The sequence below is a fragment of the Dermacentor silvarum genome, chromosome 1 (assembly GCF_013339745.2).
Source record: "Dermacentor silvarum isolate Dsil-2018 chromosome 1, BIME_Dsil_1.4, whole genome shotgun sequence".
NCBI classification, from domain to species: Eukaryota; Metazoa; Arthropoda; class Arachnida; order Ixodida; family Ixodidae; genus Dermacentor; species Dermacentor silvarum.
In genome coordinates this window covers 249351045-249366953 of record NC_051154.1, presented here as the reverse complement: position 1 = coordinate 249366953, position 15909 = coordinate 249351045, and the positions used below count along the sequence as shown (strand labels likewise).

Sequence of the window (15909 nt, the reverse complement as noted above, 5' to 3'; positions counted from 1 at the left end):
CGGAGCCAGCCAGCGATGTCTAACGCTAGCTGCTGGGTCCGACATCTAACGGTAGGTGTTGGGCACGTTTGGGCCCAGCAACTACCATCAGACGTCACTGGCTGGCTCCGAAGAGCCCCGGAAGCCGCCATTCCCGCATTCTAGACAAGGCTGCTCATGTCTGTACATGTGCTACCAGCAAGGCAAGACAGGCTATACTCCTATGTAAACCTGCTGCATTTGCTAACCGTAGTTATCAGTCATTGTGGCATGCTTCACTAAACTGCTGACCAATACGAGAGCAGGCATACTGCATCCCTCTTGCAAACTCCTTACTTGCAAATTAGATTATCTACCAGGGACACATACTGACAGTATTGACATCACAAGTCTCCGTGTAAAACAGTACCACCATGTCATTCACACACAACTTTCATAGCAGCGCGTGCCACTCACCATAACGGATCGCAACACAAAAGTTGCAGCATGTCAAACACACATGTAGGCTGTGCACCAAAACAGTCGTGGAGGCTTTTGTTATTGAGAAAGCTTTACAGTAAATGAACCGACCCCCTCCCCCTCCACGGGCTTGCCCTAACCGTGCAAGTCTCGCAGTGTAGCCTCATACCTACTCAAGCCAACAAAGTGCAATCAAGTACACTAAACAATTTTCCACGTCCACATGCAAAAGATACAGCTGCTGAATGGGCAATTTTGCCCATCAGCAACTGCACTCCGTCTTGCCAACTCCATTCAGTGCAGCCAAGTCTCAGGCTAGCGTTGGCCAACCAGTAACGAGAGCCAGCTGTGTGTTCTAGAAAAGGGAGGGGGGCTCGCCCATTGTGAGCCACAGATGATCCCATGATACCTCCATTCAGCTGGAGTCATGCAGAGGGAAATCAGAGGCAGACAGTGGAGGAGCCTTTCCTCTGGTTCTGGTTGGCTGATGAAACCCGTAGCTTTTTCTGCACTGCACACAGTAGGCAAGATGGAGTACTACAGTGCTGCCACTGAGGAACTGAGATTTGGAGCAATTTTTGGAGCAACAAAATCTTAATATTGGAGCAGTTTGAAGCATCCAGATACAGATTTCAGAGCACCTTGGAGCTAATAAATGCCAGCTGCTGAACACGTCCTAAGCTATTTCAAACACTTAAAATTGACAAGCGTTATTCCTGAAAGTATTTGCTTGCTGTAAAACAATGTTGCTCTGCCTCTAAATACATGAGTTTCCCTTTAATTTAAATGAAGACAACAAACCTGTTCACACAGTGTGCTGTAATTAGTTTACTTCAAGTTTAGTGAAGCTGCTCAGATGTTGCCTTTTACATCGTATGATTTTTTTCATTGACAGCTGACACTTTGTTATGCTTTCAGCAAGGCTCTAGCACCAGTCAGAAACACCTGGCCAGACAATGTCCTCAATGCTTTTCTGAGCCAGGCTAGCCTTGATGAGCCCCTCGTAACACTCAGTCATTGCTTCAAATGACAGCAGGTACTTTTCAACGGTCTGTTTTTCCTCGTAAAGCTGAAGCCTCTGTTCGGCAAGTGGCCGATTCACAACTGGCGTCGACCGATTATTTCGACATCAGCAATTCAAACAAGCTCGATTATTCGGATTACTTTGAGGCACCATCACTGGCCCATAAATTTTACGACCGAAATTTCGGACACCTTAACGTACGCCATTCTATATCATTCGGACTCTGCCTGCATGACTGCATGCTAATTTGACCGCCGAGTTGAGCGGAAATAGCAATATTTTGGCGTTGATACGTCGCTGGCATCGCCGCAGCATGGTGGTTGGCCATGTTGCCGACACCTGCTGGAAACCGAAACTAGCGAAGCCTAGTGAATCCAACACAGACCGCGCCCAAACTGTCGGGCAAGCGAACTCCGGCAAGCCATTCGGGTTGGCTCCTCGCGTCCACCATTTATTCATTGATGTGTGAACTAGCGTCGTGGTCGCTGCGACTTGTGTTGTTTAAGCGGCGCCGACTATAGCCTCGATGTCTCCGCCAACGAGGACACTGACTGTTTCAAAACAAAAAACGCCGTCATTCGGCTATGATAGCGCGGTCGACTCCTGCGCGGGGATTTTGTAGCCATGCATTCCGCTCGATTCTATATGCCACCCTTATCATCCACGGTTCTCTGCCGGCTGATACCATATAACGCAGGCGGAGCACCGCTCTTATACCACTGACGAAGCGCAAGGAGCGGCAGCGGAAAAGGCATCCCTACAAAATCGCAGTCCTGTTGCCAAAGGTTGAAGATTTGGTGCATGCATTAATTGTACTTTCGTCTATTTGTGGCGACAGAATAACAATGGTAGAGATACGGACTGACCAGATCCTAGGCAAGCGTACGTGCCCCACAGGACCGCGTTGACAAACTTTGGCTTTATTTTTGGACAATCCCCTTTTCGGGATACTTTCACTTTCACGACATTTCGCGCGACTAGCACTGGACACGTCGATGGATGATAGCGTTCCTGGCAGACTACCAAGTATGCCGACGCTGACGCTAGTGACGCGAAACCCTGCGAAAGTGAATGAATCCCCGAAAGTGGTCAATCGAGAATGTCTTTTTTAGCCACTGGCGGAATAAACTCAGTTATTTTCTGACGAATTTGGATATTTCCAGCTCCCAATTATTTGTACTTTCAGGTGGTCCTCATTGAGCCCGAATTATCGGTCGCCGTTCGATTTATGAAGCTGCTTTATTCATGCGCGCTATGCACGTTAGCGGGCCACTGTGGCCACGCACGTAATGCGCAGGCACAAATTTTGGCGCACTTCGGCGCAAAATCGTGTATTTTTATCAGGATGGTGCAGGAAATCTCGTATGGTGCAATCTGGCGCATTTGGCGCAGGAGTGGGAGCACTGAGTACTAGAATAATGACTGATATCAGGTGTGCCCCCCTGGCTACGCCACTGCACGCACAGAAGACTATCCTTCACAATGGTGACAGGACCCCAATGATGCCTTGTGTGAACACAGGGTTTGCATTGTGCAAAAGGTCTATTAGTGAGCCATCTGGGTGCATCAAAGCTGCTTGTCTAGGTGAAGCACAATCTTAAGCTCTGATACCATTTTAGGAAATTTGGGCTTATTTTCTCTTTTTTCCATTCCGATTGTTGACTCAATGCCACTGGACATAATTTAAAGCCATAGCTTAAAAAATACAAAGAAAGACATCCAAGACCAATGAAAACATAAAAAATACAAAATGCCGAGCAATTCATCACCACTATCATTATCACTTGATGACTTCCCATTAAACATTTATTATTTTGGGCTGCAACCTGACGACCTTGTTAAAATGTTGATAAAAAAAAGAAAGAAAGGTTACCAACAATGGTTGGTTATGTCAAACAAACCAAACAAATAACAGAGCTAGAGGAACATGACTGCTAGTATCTTGAGAAAACACAACTGTTGTCCTTAAAATTAAAATTCTGGTGTTTTGCATACCAAAACCAAGATCTGACTATGAGGCACACCGTAGTGGAGGGGCTTCAGATTAATTTTGACCACCAGGGGTTCGTTAACGTTTACTCAATGCACGGTACACGAGTGTTTTTGCATTCAGCCCCCATCGGAATGTGGCTGCCACAACTGGGATAGAACGACTGTTGTGTTTCACACAGAATGGCACTACTATAAACATTTGGAAGGTTAGCAACTTTTGCATCAGACAATAGCTGTTGCAGTGAGAGTATAAAAGCAAGTTAATAAAAAGCCTAAAAAAAGCTGCAGAGCAGTTTTATGAAGACACCATATGAGAGTTTCTACTAACAGCCCTTGTAATTAATGAGCATGATGAGGAACAATATTACAATTAATGTGAGTCAGCAATGCACACCATATTTGTTCGAGCTCTATGCAGTCAAGTGCAAAAGCAGAAAAAATAAAGTTTTTTGTGCCTTGAGCGGCTGACAAAAATCTTGGGTTAGGGGAGGGTGAGTGGAGGATATACAACATCTTGCCCACTCAAGTGTTTTACCAGTACTCAGCAGCAGGGGAAGAAATGTGAGATTACTTGCCTGACAGTAAAAGAAGGCTTGCTTAGTTCATCCGGGTCACAGACATCGATGACAAGTGGTGGGTGACCATCAGCCATCAGTGTCAATTTGCCATTTTCAAAACTCGTCTTGATCAGGCCAAGGCGGGGCTCCTCACGCATTGAAATAAAGTTGTCTCCTTTCACAATCAACATAAACCTACAAAAATAAAAATAACAATTATTTCTTAAAGAAGCAGCTAGGTGTGACTTCGGATGAGTCATCATAACACTCTAAGAGCAACAGTGCATATTATAGTTCAAAAATATTATCGCCATACGTTTGCAGGTTGTGGTTGCAGGTTGAGGTTATGGAGGAACTGTTAACATGAAATGGCCATTAATAAAAAATAACAATTAGTTGGCACTCTTCTTGGGTAATTTTTTCTCTACTATCTCATTCAAACTGCCACCACATGGCCAACTGCTCTCCATTAACAAAAACCACTACACCTACATCATAAGAAGCCAACAAACAATGACACCAAGGACAACATAGGGGAAATTAATTGTACTTACTAATTGAATTAATGAAATGATAAATTAATGGAATTAAAGTAATTTCATTAAAGTAAATTAAACTAATTTCCTCTATGTTGTCCTTGGTGTCATTGTTTGTTGGCTTCTTATGATATGATTAATAATAATCGGGCCCCTTGGTTCCCTTTCTTCTTGTTCATTACATAATGAGGGCTCGAATCCGGCAACATTGATGCCTTCAGGTAGCATAAGTGGGTTTATTGACCAGTTGCCATCACCCAAAAAGATCACGTGCTTGTGACGCCTGCGGCAGAAAAGATGTTCCACATCCACCGTCTAGGGTTGTGAATGGTGGCGCTGGCTAACACTCCCAGGGTTAGTTGCAGTTGTAAAACATAAATACCCCAGAAAGTGGATGGGAAAACGGCTCTGCGGTAGCTCAATGGTAAGAGCATCGCACGCGTAATGCGAAGACGTGGGATCGTTCCCCACCTGCGGACAGTTGTTTTTTCATCCATTTTCATTTCCATTAATTTATCATTTCTTTAATTCAATTAGTAAGTACAAGTAATTTCCCCTATGTTGTCCTTGGTGTCATTGTTTGTTGGCTTCTTATGATACACGTACACTTAAGTTCACATACAAAGGTTCTTGCCAGCAAAAAAGAACACACAATCACGAACAAAAAGACATAGTCAACCTTATCTCTCGTTCACCTCTTTGCAAATATGTTCTTTGTGTCATACACAATTACACTTAACAAGCACCAACTCACACAAAAAGTCCTGGTGAAGGCTTTCTTGCATGCTGCCCCCATCAGACAGCAATGGCTACACCTAGAAGCCCAGGAGAGTGGATAATTGTACAAGTTGGCACAGTGACATATCGGAAACCAGAGCAAATAAACATGGTACATAGGAATAAGGAACATGCAAGGCCGCTGTTTTACCCACAAATAAGCTTTTTACCTATAAAACAGCAAATACACAAACTTTTTAAGAATTGCCTGTGACAGGTAGTATAATTATGGCTCTTCAGGTGGGTTACTTGAAAAGCTGGACATTAGCTGTACGACAAATTGGAGTGTTGAATGAGCTGGCTACCAACCTTTCGTAGTTCAATTTATAATTAATTTCTTAAGGGCACATGTTGCAACTGCAGAACTGAAGGCAGGCAGTAATAACCCTTTTAAGTGCTGTGTGCACAATTGTACATACTAAAATAATGCATCAAAAGCAAGAGCACTCAAGAAAATAATATTTAGTCCCTTAACTGCCGATGACGAGTTAACCCATCACGATGAAAATTGCACTACCTTGTAATTTTGACACATAAATAATAAACAATGTAATTTCAAAGGTGAACATTCAGCAGAGATCTGCCTGATAAGGAGCAAACCAATTAACGAATAAAGAAACTTCAACCAAAATTTATTTTTAAAACGATGTTTTGGAGCCCGACCGGCTCCTCCTTAAGAGGTGAGATGGCGTGAGGTGTAGGAGGGCTTATATATATATATATATATATTTTTTTTTTTTTATTGCTTTGACAGGCGCATGGAGACTTTTTGCTATCCTTGGGAGTAAACGACAGGAAGTGTTCCTGACGAACGATTGATGTTTCCCGACGTCCTTAGGATGTGCTAGGATTCCATAAGAACCGCCACCGGTGGTTGTTTTCCCTCTCCAAGATAATGGTGCTGTCAGAGCTGTAGGTCAAAAATCTCGTGTTCTGCCACAGCACTGCATTCTCTGTTTAGGCGTGAAGGTCATTCATGTGCTGACGAATCTTTTCGGAAAGTTTTTGTTCTCACCAATATATGTTGCGGGACATTCGGTGCAAGTAATATTGTACACAACGCTCTGTGCTTTTTCAACAGGATGGTGGTCTTTTGGATGAGGGAGGAGGCTTCCAACAGTAGGGGGAGGCTTGTGAGGGAAGTCAACGCTTGCCCCTCACAGCACACAAGCTAATGTCTCACTGACCCCCTTGAAGGTAAGGTATCGAGACACGGCGCCGCTGTCGGGGTCGGTCGACAGCCACCGCCTTCCTTTCATTTTAGTTCCATTGGTGGAGAGCGCTGTGAATGAATGTCTTTGTATGACCGTTGTTCTAAAGGTCACCGATTACCGTGTTTTTTTGTCTTCTTCTGAAGGTGCGGGGAGGTTGCTCAAGAATTGTTTCAGCTCTCTTGACGAGGCTTCAGATTACAGAACACTTGTGGCAGGTGAGGTTATTCGAATTGAAGTGCAGATATTGGCTTGTATGCAACAGTTCTCTGAATGCGGAAAAGGACAGGTTCGGTCGCTCTCTTTTCATGAGAACATGTAAAAAGGGAGAGAACAATTTTCACGTTCAGTGTAAACTGTATAGCCCGCTCTATGGCATTCAAGTGCACGAGCGATTTGTCAATTTCGGATGCCTTCACCATGCAAGAGCAATCGTCCACGTAGTGCACACACATTATTGGCTTGGGGGTGAAAGTACTGAGTGCCTGCTTTTCGATGTCCTCTGTGGTGAGCGCGGCGAATCCGACAGAGATTGTCTAGTCTATTTGTAGAACTGGTTGTTAAATGAAATGTCAGTGCACGAAAGGTAAACCGACAGATGTGATTAAGAGAAAGAGGAGTGCAATCTTTCAGTGTGGGGTAATGTTCAAGCGCCATTGCATGTCACAGAAACCGCGAGGCGCACAGGCACACTAGTGAACAGCGAAACCACATCAAAAGGCACCACACAGTCGTCGTCGTCAGGACTGACATTAGACACCATTTCTATTTTGCTATTTTTTTAACAAGATCAGTAAAAGTGCTGTAGGCATTCTGGGTATAATTTTTTGAAAAGAAATGGCAAAATAAATGCAGGTTTCAAAAAATATGCATTTTTAACAAATTTTTCTAAATTTCTCGAGGCAGTTAAGGGGTTAACTCTTTCCATGCCAAGGACGAGTCTCACTCATAGGCGTTTCCTCTTATATATGGCAATGACAAGTCTCCCTCATTCAGGGATCTCATTTTGTCTACTGACTGACACACTAGTGGCAGTTATATTATCATTTCGGTGTGAATGCTACCCTATTATATAGCGCCAGCTTTCCAGAATACCAATTTTTTGTGGGTGCAGTTGGCAAAGAAGCAGCGAAAGTCTGGCTCGCTTGGGCTTTACAAATGGCACCACACAGTTGCAGCAATGACAGCCACCATTTGCAATACCGGAATCATGGTGTTCATGGACGTTTCTTCACCTCAAGTGAACAATTAGACTCGGACAGCTCTAGTGAGTTGTGTTTGGAGCTCTTCACGATTGCAAAGAAGAGTTCAAGCCACTGGCAGCCTCTCTCATGTGGATGCAGCTCAATGAAAACGCTTTTCCTTTATTTCTTTTTTCTTCTTTTGCAGCACCAGGAATAATGAGTCGCATGGAGGACAACAAAAGCATGTATGGTTCCTGTTCCAAGAAATGTCAAGCTTCATATATACTGTTTCTGTGGCCACGCCTGACTGCAGCTTAAATATATAAAAAACTGACAGCAACAGACAACACAAAATAGCAATTTAACCGATGATATTGCAACAACGAAAGGTGTTCAAATAAATCAGTAATTTGGGTGGTTTTCTTCAGACATTTGGCACAGAAAGGGTTAAAATGTGTCGCACACATCCGGAAGCACTTTTGATTAAACCTGTGCTGGAAGTTTAAATAATATATGTTAGGTGTTCTAGTAAAAACGAGTTAAAAGGTGTGGGCGTTTGTTCTGGATTTCAGTATGTCATCACATATTGGATTCAGTTCTTTCATTGTTTGTCATGTTTCACATCCACCATACATTTCAAAAGGTGGACGAGTGCTTTCCAAGTATGATCACGAAATAGTTGATATCCTCATATTTGGTGTTCTTGTCGACCAGTCCACATTCTGTAAATTTTACAAAACTCACTGAAGAACTGCCAATCTTTATTCTGTTCTGCAGCAGTGCACATTTTGAAGATGCAAAAAATGAGGTGAAACTAAATGCTCAATAGAGAGGATTAATTGGTGCCAGACGGGGATAAGGTCGCATTTATTTAAAGGGACAGTAAGGAGAAACAATAAATCAGTTTAGACTGACAAAGTATTCTTCGATAACCTTATTTTCGTAATTTCACAATAATAGGTTGATTGAAGAGAAAAGGAAGGTCAAAGTAATTTTTTTTTAATTTTGCGCCAAAACTCCAGTGCTAATTATTAATAATGAATTAATTTCAACTAATACAGTTGAAATTATTTTTCTCTTTAGTGTCCCTTTAAAAGCATACAAAAATGAATTTGAATTTCGGATGTACGTTGCAAACCACACCATATAGCTTTCTCTAAGGCACCATTCTGGCGAAGTTCTATGAATTTATTTATAAAGTGCAGAAAGCGAGATTTTAAGTGAAACTCCGTCTTCACTACTATCAGCGTGATCTTATGCTGTGCATGACGCATATCCTAGATGGCACCTTGACTCCATGCTGCGACATAAATTCAAAACCATGCGACAAGCCCCAGTTTGGAGGGACACGCACAGCAGTTTGCATTTGTATGCACACAAATGAAACGGTTTGTGAGCTGGCTTCTTTCTTGGCATACAGCAACAACCCTCCAGGCTACGAAGCTGGCCCACTGTGTGCACTCGGGACAGACTTCGCTCAAGGAAAGAGTCATATGTCCAGTACTTTGAATGAGGACATCTCCTTGTCCCCCCATATTTTCGGCAATGTTAGCAAGCTGAACCAAGCCAAAGGCACTCCATGGCTCCAGCAACACTAACTGTAATAAATATAACCAGCACCTTGCTTATGATTGGCTGTTACCTTACATTGTCAGGAACAAAGGCAGTACAAGCAGGATTTTTTTTTTTTTACCCAAGTTTTTTGAGAAACTTGCATTTAAATGGAGCATACAGCCTATAAAATGTGGTGCATTTAATCTGGACTGCGATGTTCTGAAGCAAACCAAATAAGTATAAAACTGTATCTAGCATTCCTTTTAACAAAAATCCTCAGACTAGCATCCACTTCAAGATGTCAGCCCCCAAAATCTGCCTCTAAATGTGATGCCAGTCAAATTAGTTTTGTCCAGCAGAGCACATGAGGGGATTTGGGGAGAAATATATCTAGAATGCCAATGTACATTGTAGCACGTTTTTAGGATCATAATCTGTAAACTACTGTTACCCTCAGGACTTCTGCTGAATGAGCATAAGTTTATTAGTGCCAAGTTTTAGCTCTGCAGTTGCAGCACATGCCAGAAGTACCAAAAGATAATTAGTTGAAGTTTCTTCTGGAACACTGCAACTTATTTTTCATGCAATATCTGCCTCTTTGAATACTCCAACCTAAGATTCCACCACATTGCACTATATGCCACAGGCAGCTTCCAAGAAATCTGTATGAAATAAAGAAAAAGCTGGCACACATGCACACAAACGTATGCATGCACACACTCATAGGTGTGTGTGCATGTGCACAAACATAATACAAAGCCAAAGAAAGCCACACCGAAGTTAACTTGCTTTGTTCACCAATGAAAATATATACCTGTCTCTGAGTCCCTCGTAGACTGGACCAGTCACTATGCAATCTGCATAGGGCACCTCTATCCCAGCAATTGCCTTGATTGGGTAGATGAAGATATTGGCCACACGCCCCACGGGCACTAAGTTATTCTTGCTGACAGCCCTGTGCCTCAGCAAAAGAAAAGTTGCAGCTGCAGCTATGCCACTTGCTGCTGCAGCTGCCAGAGCAATGGTGCTCACGTGTGGGGCTCTTAACGCAGAGAATGACATTGCTCGTTGTGTATTTTGAGTTTTGTGGCTCCTCCTAAAATAGAAACATATGGATCATTTTTAAATGTTTCAAAGAAAGCAGTTTTGGGAAACTACTTTGGGTAGATAAGAATTTTAGATAAAAATTCCCAGCTGTCAGAAATAAAATAATCTTGTGCAACTAGAAGACACCACTTCTACAGTTTGCTTGTCATGTCACGTGGCATGCTGCCGTATCAAGTGTGGCATAATGATGACACGATTGCAACAAAGGGATGGGGGTTAGGGGTTTGAACCCAAAATTTTCCTGTGCCAATATTTCTGGCTCTTGAGATATTTCTGGAATTCAAGAAAATAATTTATTTGCTTGTACTTCTCCCCTTGGAAATAAGCTGAGCTCGTCCACACCAAGGAAACAATGTTCACCTGAAGCAAACCACATTCATTGAAGCTTCTTTTTTTTTCTTTTTCTTTTTAATTTGACTTTGGTGGAATAATGTACATATGGATGGTGTTATAGAAATATGTACTATCAAAAGTGTCACAACTAGGTGGCAAACACACTGACAAACGGGTAACAGGGACCTCAAAATGATCTCACTCGATGACCACAGAAACTCGCTGTCAAAACAATAGAGTGTGGAAGCGTGGCAGCAGCAGCAGCAAGCGAATTGACCTACGTGCAGCCTCTTGCTTAAACGCAAACTAAGCGGCGAAAACACAGCGCACACAAAGCTATCAGCACTTGGCGCACTGTGTCCCCATTGCAGATCCCTTTCAAGATAGGGCGCACACGGCTGCACCATATGCAGCAGCCACCAGAGTAGAACATCATAATAAAGCACTTTTGCCATTTATTTTGGTCCCTATTATAACATACAGATTTCATCCAACAAATTTTTACCATTTTTATGAAAATGGGCTATAGGCAGAGATCTAAAGACTGCACTTAAAGGGACACCAAGGAGCAACACCAATTCAATTCAGACCAACATGTAGCATCATCCACACACTTTCTCCAATGCAGCTTTCACTAAACGAACAGCTTTTCCTGTTATGAAATGTACTTCTGTACAATTTTCTTATTCGAAAAGTATGTCTGACTTTGGTCTCCTATCGTGGCTGCCCACAGTCTTTTGAGGCCTTCTTGAATGTTCTGCCATTGTCCAAATATAGAAGACTTTGCCCATGCCACTTTGACTGACAAACCTCTTGAAGGCAAGCTTTACTTTTTCTGACAAGAGATATCTGACATGTTCAAGATGAAAAGCTCAAACAGTAGTGAAGGTGCATATCAGTCCACATGACTTTAGCACAATTCCATTCACTTTGTTGCAGAGAGACCCTCGGCGTAAAATCAACTCCTGATACTTCAAAAGGCAGCAGCATTTGGACTCGATATGCTGTAAGAGGAGCAAAAAACTCTGTTTATGCCAAATACTATTGCCAGACAGCAGAGCCGTGTAGTACTCTCGTGATAACTTGCCTGGTCCTTAGTGTCCAGAAGTCCTCTCCAAGTTAACCTAAATGTAGCGAACACCAGCATGTAGTAGTCGGTGGTGTTCTTTCACGATTACCAGCAAGGTAATTGGGTCTTAAACTGTAAGCAAAATTGGATGTTCCGAGCTCTCCCGAAAGTGACTGAAGCCATCCTCCAACAAAAGTAAATCCCTTTCGTCATAATTAGGCATAATATTGTTGGACTAATGATTACCTTTCACTCATCAATGTACCAAACAATTTTTCTAGAGTATGACAAATCCAGTATTCCTCGGCTACAGGCAACTCAGTAAATCGTAGAGAGGGGGAAAACCATAAATGAAAGGCAGGGTGGTTAACTAGGACTGAGCCCTATTGGCTACCTGCACTGGAGAAAGGGAAGGAAAAGATTAAAAGGAAATAAAGTAAATGGTTGAAGTGCACCTTTGCTCTCAAAAGGCTCTCACCAGGTCTCATTGGAAATTTTGGTTGGGAATGTAGCATTGCCCTGCTGCCAAGAGGCGAGTGTCACCACCAATACAAGCACTCTCACCCTTTGCCTTGACTAGTGTCCAAAGGCGACATTCGTTCCCTGCCTTTTCCCATACCTAAAGGACAGTGTTATGTTAATGCCACGAGCCCCGTCTCCCCTTATTTTTTTTTTCTTTCTTTTTTACTGTGCAGCATGCTTCCAGTGAAGGTTTCATGCGCTCTGCACTGAATGATTACCAAAGTGATGTGCCATAATCCATGATGTCCCAGGCAGTGCATCTACAAGGGGTGTTCAAATGAAAAGGTACAAAACGACACTGTGGGTATAAATGAAGACTTTATTCAAAGTATACACCATAGGCGTGAGCACAACGATCCCATTGATGAACGAGTCGAAGGATTCCTTGTTCCCAGAATTCCTGTGGCCGTGACGAGACCCAGTCCTTCACAGCATCCTTGAGTTCGTCGTCCGAGTTGAAGTGCTTCCCTTTCAGATGTTTTTTCAGGGGACCAAACACATGGAAATCGCAGGGCGACATGTCCGGGCTCTAGGGCGGATGGTCAAGCTGCTCCCACTTGAACTTGGCCAGTTCCACCTATTTGAACCTGGAGACGTGTGGACGCGCGTTATCATGGAGCAGAGCCACACCCTCCAAGAGCAGCCCCGGTCTTTGGTCTTGATAGACCTGAGTAGGCTTCGGAGTGTTTCACAGTACACATCGGAGTTAATGGTACTTTTGTGCTAGAGGAATTCAACAAGTAGCGGACCTTGGACATCGAAAAAGACGTTGAGCAACACCTTGCCTGCTGACGCCACGGCTTTGCACTTTTTAGGGGGAGGTGACGACGGATGCTTCCACTGCATGCTGTCCCACTTTGTCTCTGGCTCGTAGTGATGGCACCAGCTCTCATCACCTGTGACGATCCACTCCAGGAAAGCGAGGTCTTCATGATACCGAAACAGATGTTGAAATGCTTGCCCCATATGCAGTTCCTTATGCTGGTCGGTGAGCTGCTTCGGAACCCACTGCGCGCACACCTTCCGATAACGCAACCTGTCGTGAACAATTGTCCACACTGTTCCAACACTGACATCCACCTTCACTGTCAACATTCGCAATGTGACACGCCGATCACTTCTCACTAGGTCGTCCACCTTGTCGATGAGATTGGCCGTATGACTGTGTCTGGCCTGGTCTCGGGTCATCAACGAAACTCTCACAGCCTGCACGAAAACGGGCACTCCATTTTCTCACGGACTTGTCGAACACACAGTCTTCCCTGTATACGGTCACCATCTGGCAATGAATGGTGGCTGGTTTAACACCTTCCGCTGTCAGAAATCGGATAACGCCTCGCTGCTCCTCAATCGTCGAATTTCACAATGTGAACGTCATCCTGTCCTCACACGCACTGCCGTGTCAATTGGACGGCACTCTTTATAAGAGCTTCTGCTCGCTCCTGCACATGCGGGCGCCCCCCGCATGCTTCGATCCACGGCGGAGACTCCAATCGCATGCCTAAATGTCTCACTACGTTCTCCCATAGCGCCATAGGCATCCATGTTAACGGTTACATTGTGCCGACGTTTCGTACCTTTTCATTTGAACACCCCTCGTACATATAGGCATTTATGCATGTGATTTTTTTATTCTCGGGCAGGAAGTGGGGCTCCCTTGAGAGGAAGGGTGCAAGGGTGTTCGTTTAAAATTTCAGCTGTTTTCGTGCGAAGGAGCAGTCCAATACTTTGGAGACAAAAAGCGCAGGCGCGTCACAGTGGCATAGCCAGAAATTTATTTTAGGAAGGGGGGAGGCTTCTCCATCGGCAACTACCCCTCATTCTCTCTCTCTCTCTATAAATATATATATGGAGATTGTAGACCATGCAAAGACAAACTCCTAGCACTCCCCGGGCAAGCATGCTTTAACGAGGATGCATGTTTTTGCGTTGCCAAAACAACACTTTGCTTAACTTCTGACAAAAGTTTTTCATTGCTCAACTGTGCAGCCACTTCGCATCTACTTATGCTATCATCCTTATGCTAGTTTTAAAAAATGATAATATTGCCACGGGGATGAGAGTAGCAAAAGGGATAGGAAAATTATATTTACACGATATATACAGAGAGAGACGGCTGCAGGCAAGATGGCAGAACAACAACACGAGCGCTGCCCAGATCGTCGTCTTCACCTTCTTTTTGGCGCATTCTTCCATGCTCGGCATAGCGCGTAACATAGAACCCCCGCCGTCGAGAGCGCCGTCTCGGCGCTTAAGGAGCAGTAGGATCTTGTCCGGCAACATAAGGCTTAAGGCGGGAGACGTGCATGATATCAGTGGCGGACGCGGCAGATGAGCGACTGTCCAATGGGGTGATCTCGTACGCGACGTCTGTGACCTGGCGTAGGACCTTGTAAGGCCCGGAGTATCGGGATAGAAGCTTTGACTACAAGCCAACGTGGCGGCAAGGCGTCCAGAGGAGGACCAAAGAGCCCGGAGAGTAATTAACGACTCTGTGATGGCTATCGTAGCGGGCCTTCTGGGACAGCTGGGAGGCATAAAGACGATCCCTGGCAATCTGGCAAGCCATTGCAGCCCGAGAAGCTGCATCGCGGGCGTAGTCGGTAACAGGGTGCACAGGTGATGGTAAAAGAGTCTCGAAGGGCAATGTGGGATGGCGGCCAAACAAGAGATAAAAGGGGGGAAAGCCAGCGGTGTCATGGCGTGACGAGTTGTAGGCGAATGTCACATAAGGCAAGGTGCTGTCCCAATCATGGTGGTCTGAAGAAACGTACATGGATAGCATTGTGGTCAGCATGCGGTTGAGGCGCTCAGTAAGCCCATTGGTTTGCGGATGGTAGGCAGTGGTTAGCTTGTGACGGATGGAACACGAACGAAGAATGTCGTCGACGACTTTGGACAGAAAGGAGTGACCACGGTCGGTCAGCAGCTGTCGAGAAGCGCCGTGGTGAAGAATAATGTCGTAAAGTAGGAATTCCGCAACGTCAGTGGCACAGCTTGTCAGTAGTGCCCGCGTGATAGCGTATCGTGTCGCGTAGTCCGTAGCGACGGCAATCCAGTTGTTCCCAGTCAGAGATGTTGGGAATGGCCCGATGAGATCAAGGCCGACTCGGTAGAACGGGACACCGGGAATGTCGATGGGCTGAAGAGGACCGGCTGGTGACAAGGATGGATGCTTATGGTGCTGGCAAGACTCGCAAGAAGCAACGTATCGGCGCACAGAGCGGTGGAGGCCTGGCCAGAAGAACCGACGCCGAACGCGATCGTACGTGCGAGTTGCTCCGAGATGTCCAGCTGTTGGGGCATCATGAAGCTGTTCGAGGACAGTGGAGCGGAGTGTTTCGGGAACAACCAGTAGAAGCTCTGGGCCATCGAAGCTGGTGTTGCGTCTGTATAAGATGCCGTCACGAAGCACGAATAATTGTAGGGACGAGGCACAGTCATGAGAGTGTAGACGGCAGATAATTGACCGTAAATTGGCATCGCTGAGCTGTTCGCTGCGTATGTCGGATAAAGTGGATATCGCGAAGATACAGGCATCCGAATCGTGCGCCGACAAGTCGGGAGGGTCCACTGGATGACGGGATAGGCAGTCTGCATCCTGG

General features: G+C 44.7%; 2 protein-coding genes across 4 annotated transcripts in view; both read right to left on the bottom strand.

Moving 5' to 3' along the window:
- The window catches only part of LOC119437032 (mitochondrial amidoxime-reducing component 1-like), a 35517-nt gene that overhangs the window by 11987 nt on the left and 7621 nt on the right, over positions 1–15909 (bottom strand). Inside the window, exons 1-3 of one of the 3 annotated variants that reach the window (XM_037704097.2) lie at positions 10088–10162; positions 5302–5362; positions 4030–4206 (exon numbers count right to left, since the gene is read on the bottom strand). In XM_037704097.2, coding sequence (XP_037560025.1) covers positions 4030–4202 — 173 coding nt within the window. In that variant the 5' untranslated portion in view covers positions 4203–4206; positions 5302–5362; positions 10088–10162. Of the gene's footprint in view, positions 1–4029; positions 4207–5301; positions 5363–10087; positions 10370–15909 lie in introns of those variants that run through there. The other 2 variants (XM_049660237.1, XM_037704096.2) reach the window with 2 other exon arrangements.
- Positions 13028–13492, bottom strand: LOC119438774 (uncharacterized). The gene has a single exon (XM_037704801.1). It carries the CDS (start codon positions 13490–13492, stop codon positions 13028–13030), a length of 465 nt encoding a protein of 154 aa, XP_037560729.1.

Coding starts and splice junctions, on each gene's coding strand:
- LOC119438774 (XM_037704801.1), bottom strand. CDS start 13,492: ATGACCCGAGACCAGGCCAGACACAGTCATACGGCCAATCTCATCGAC.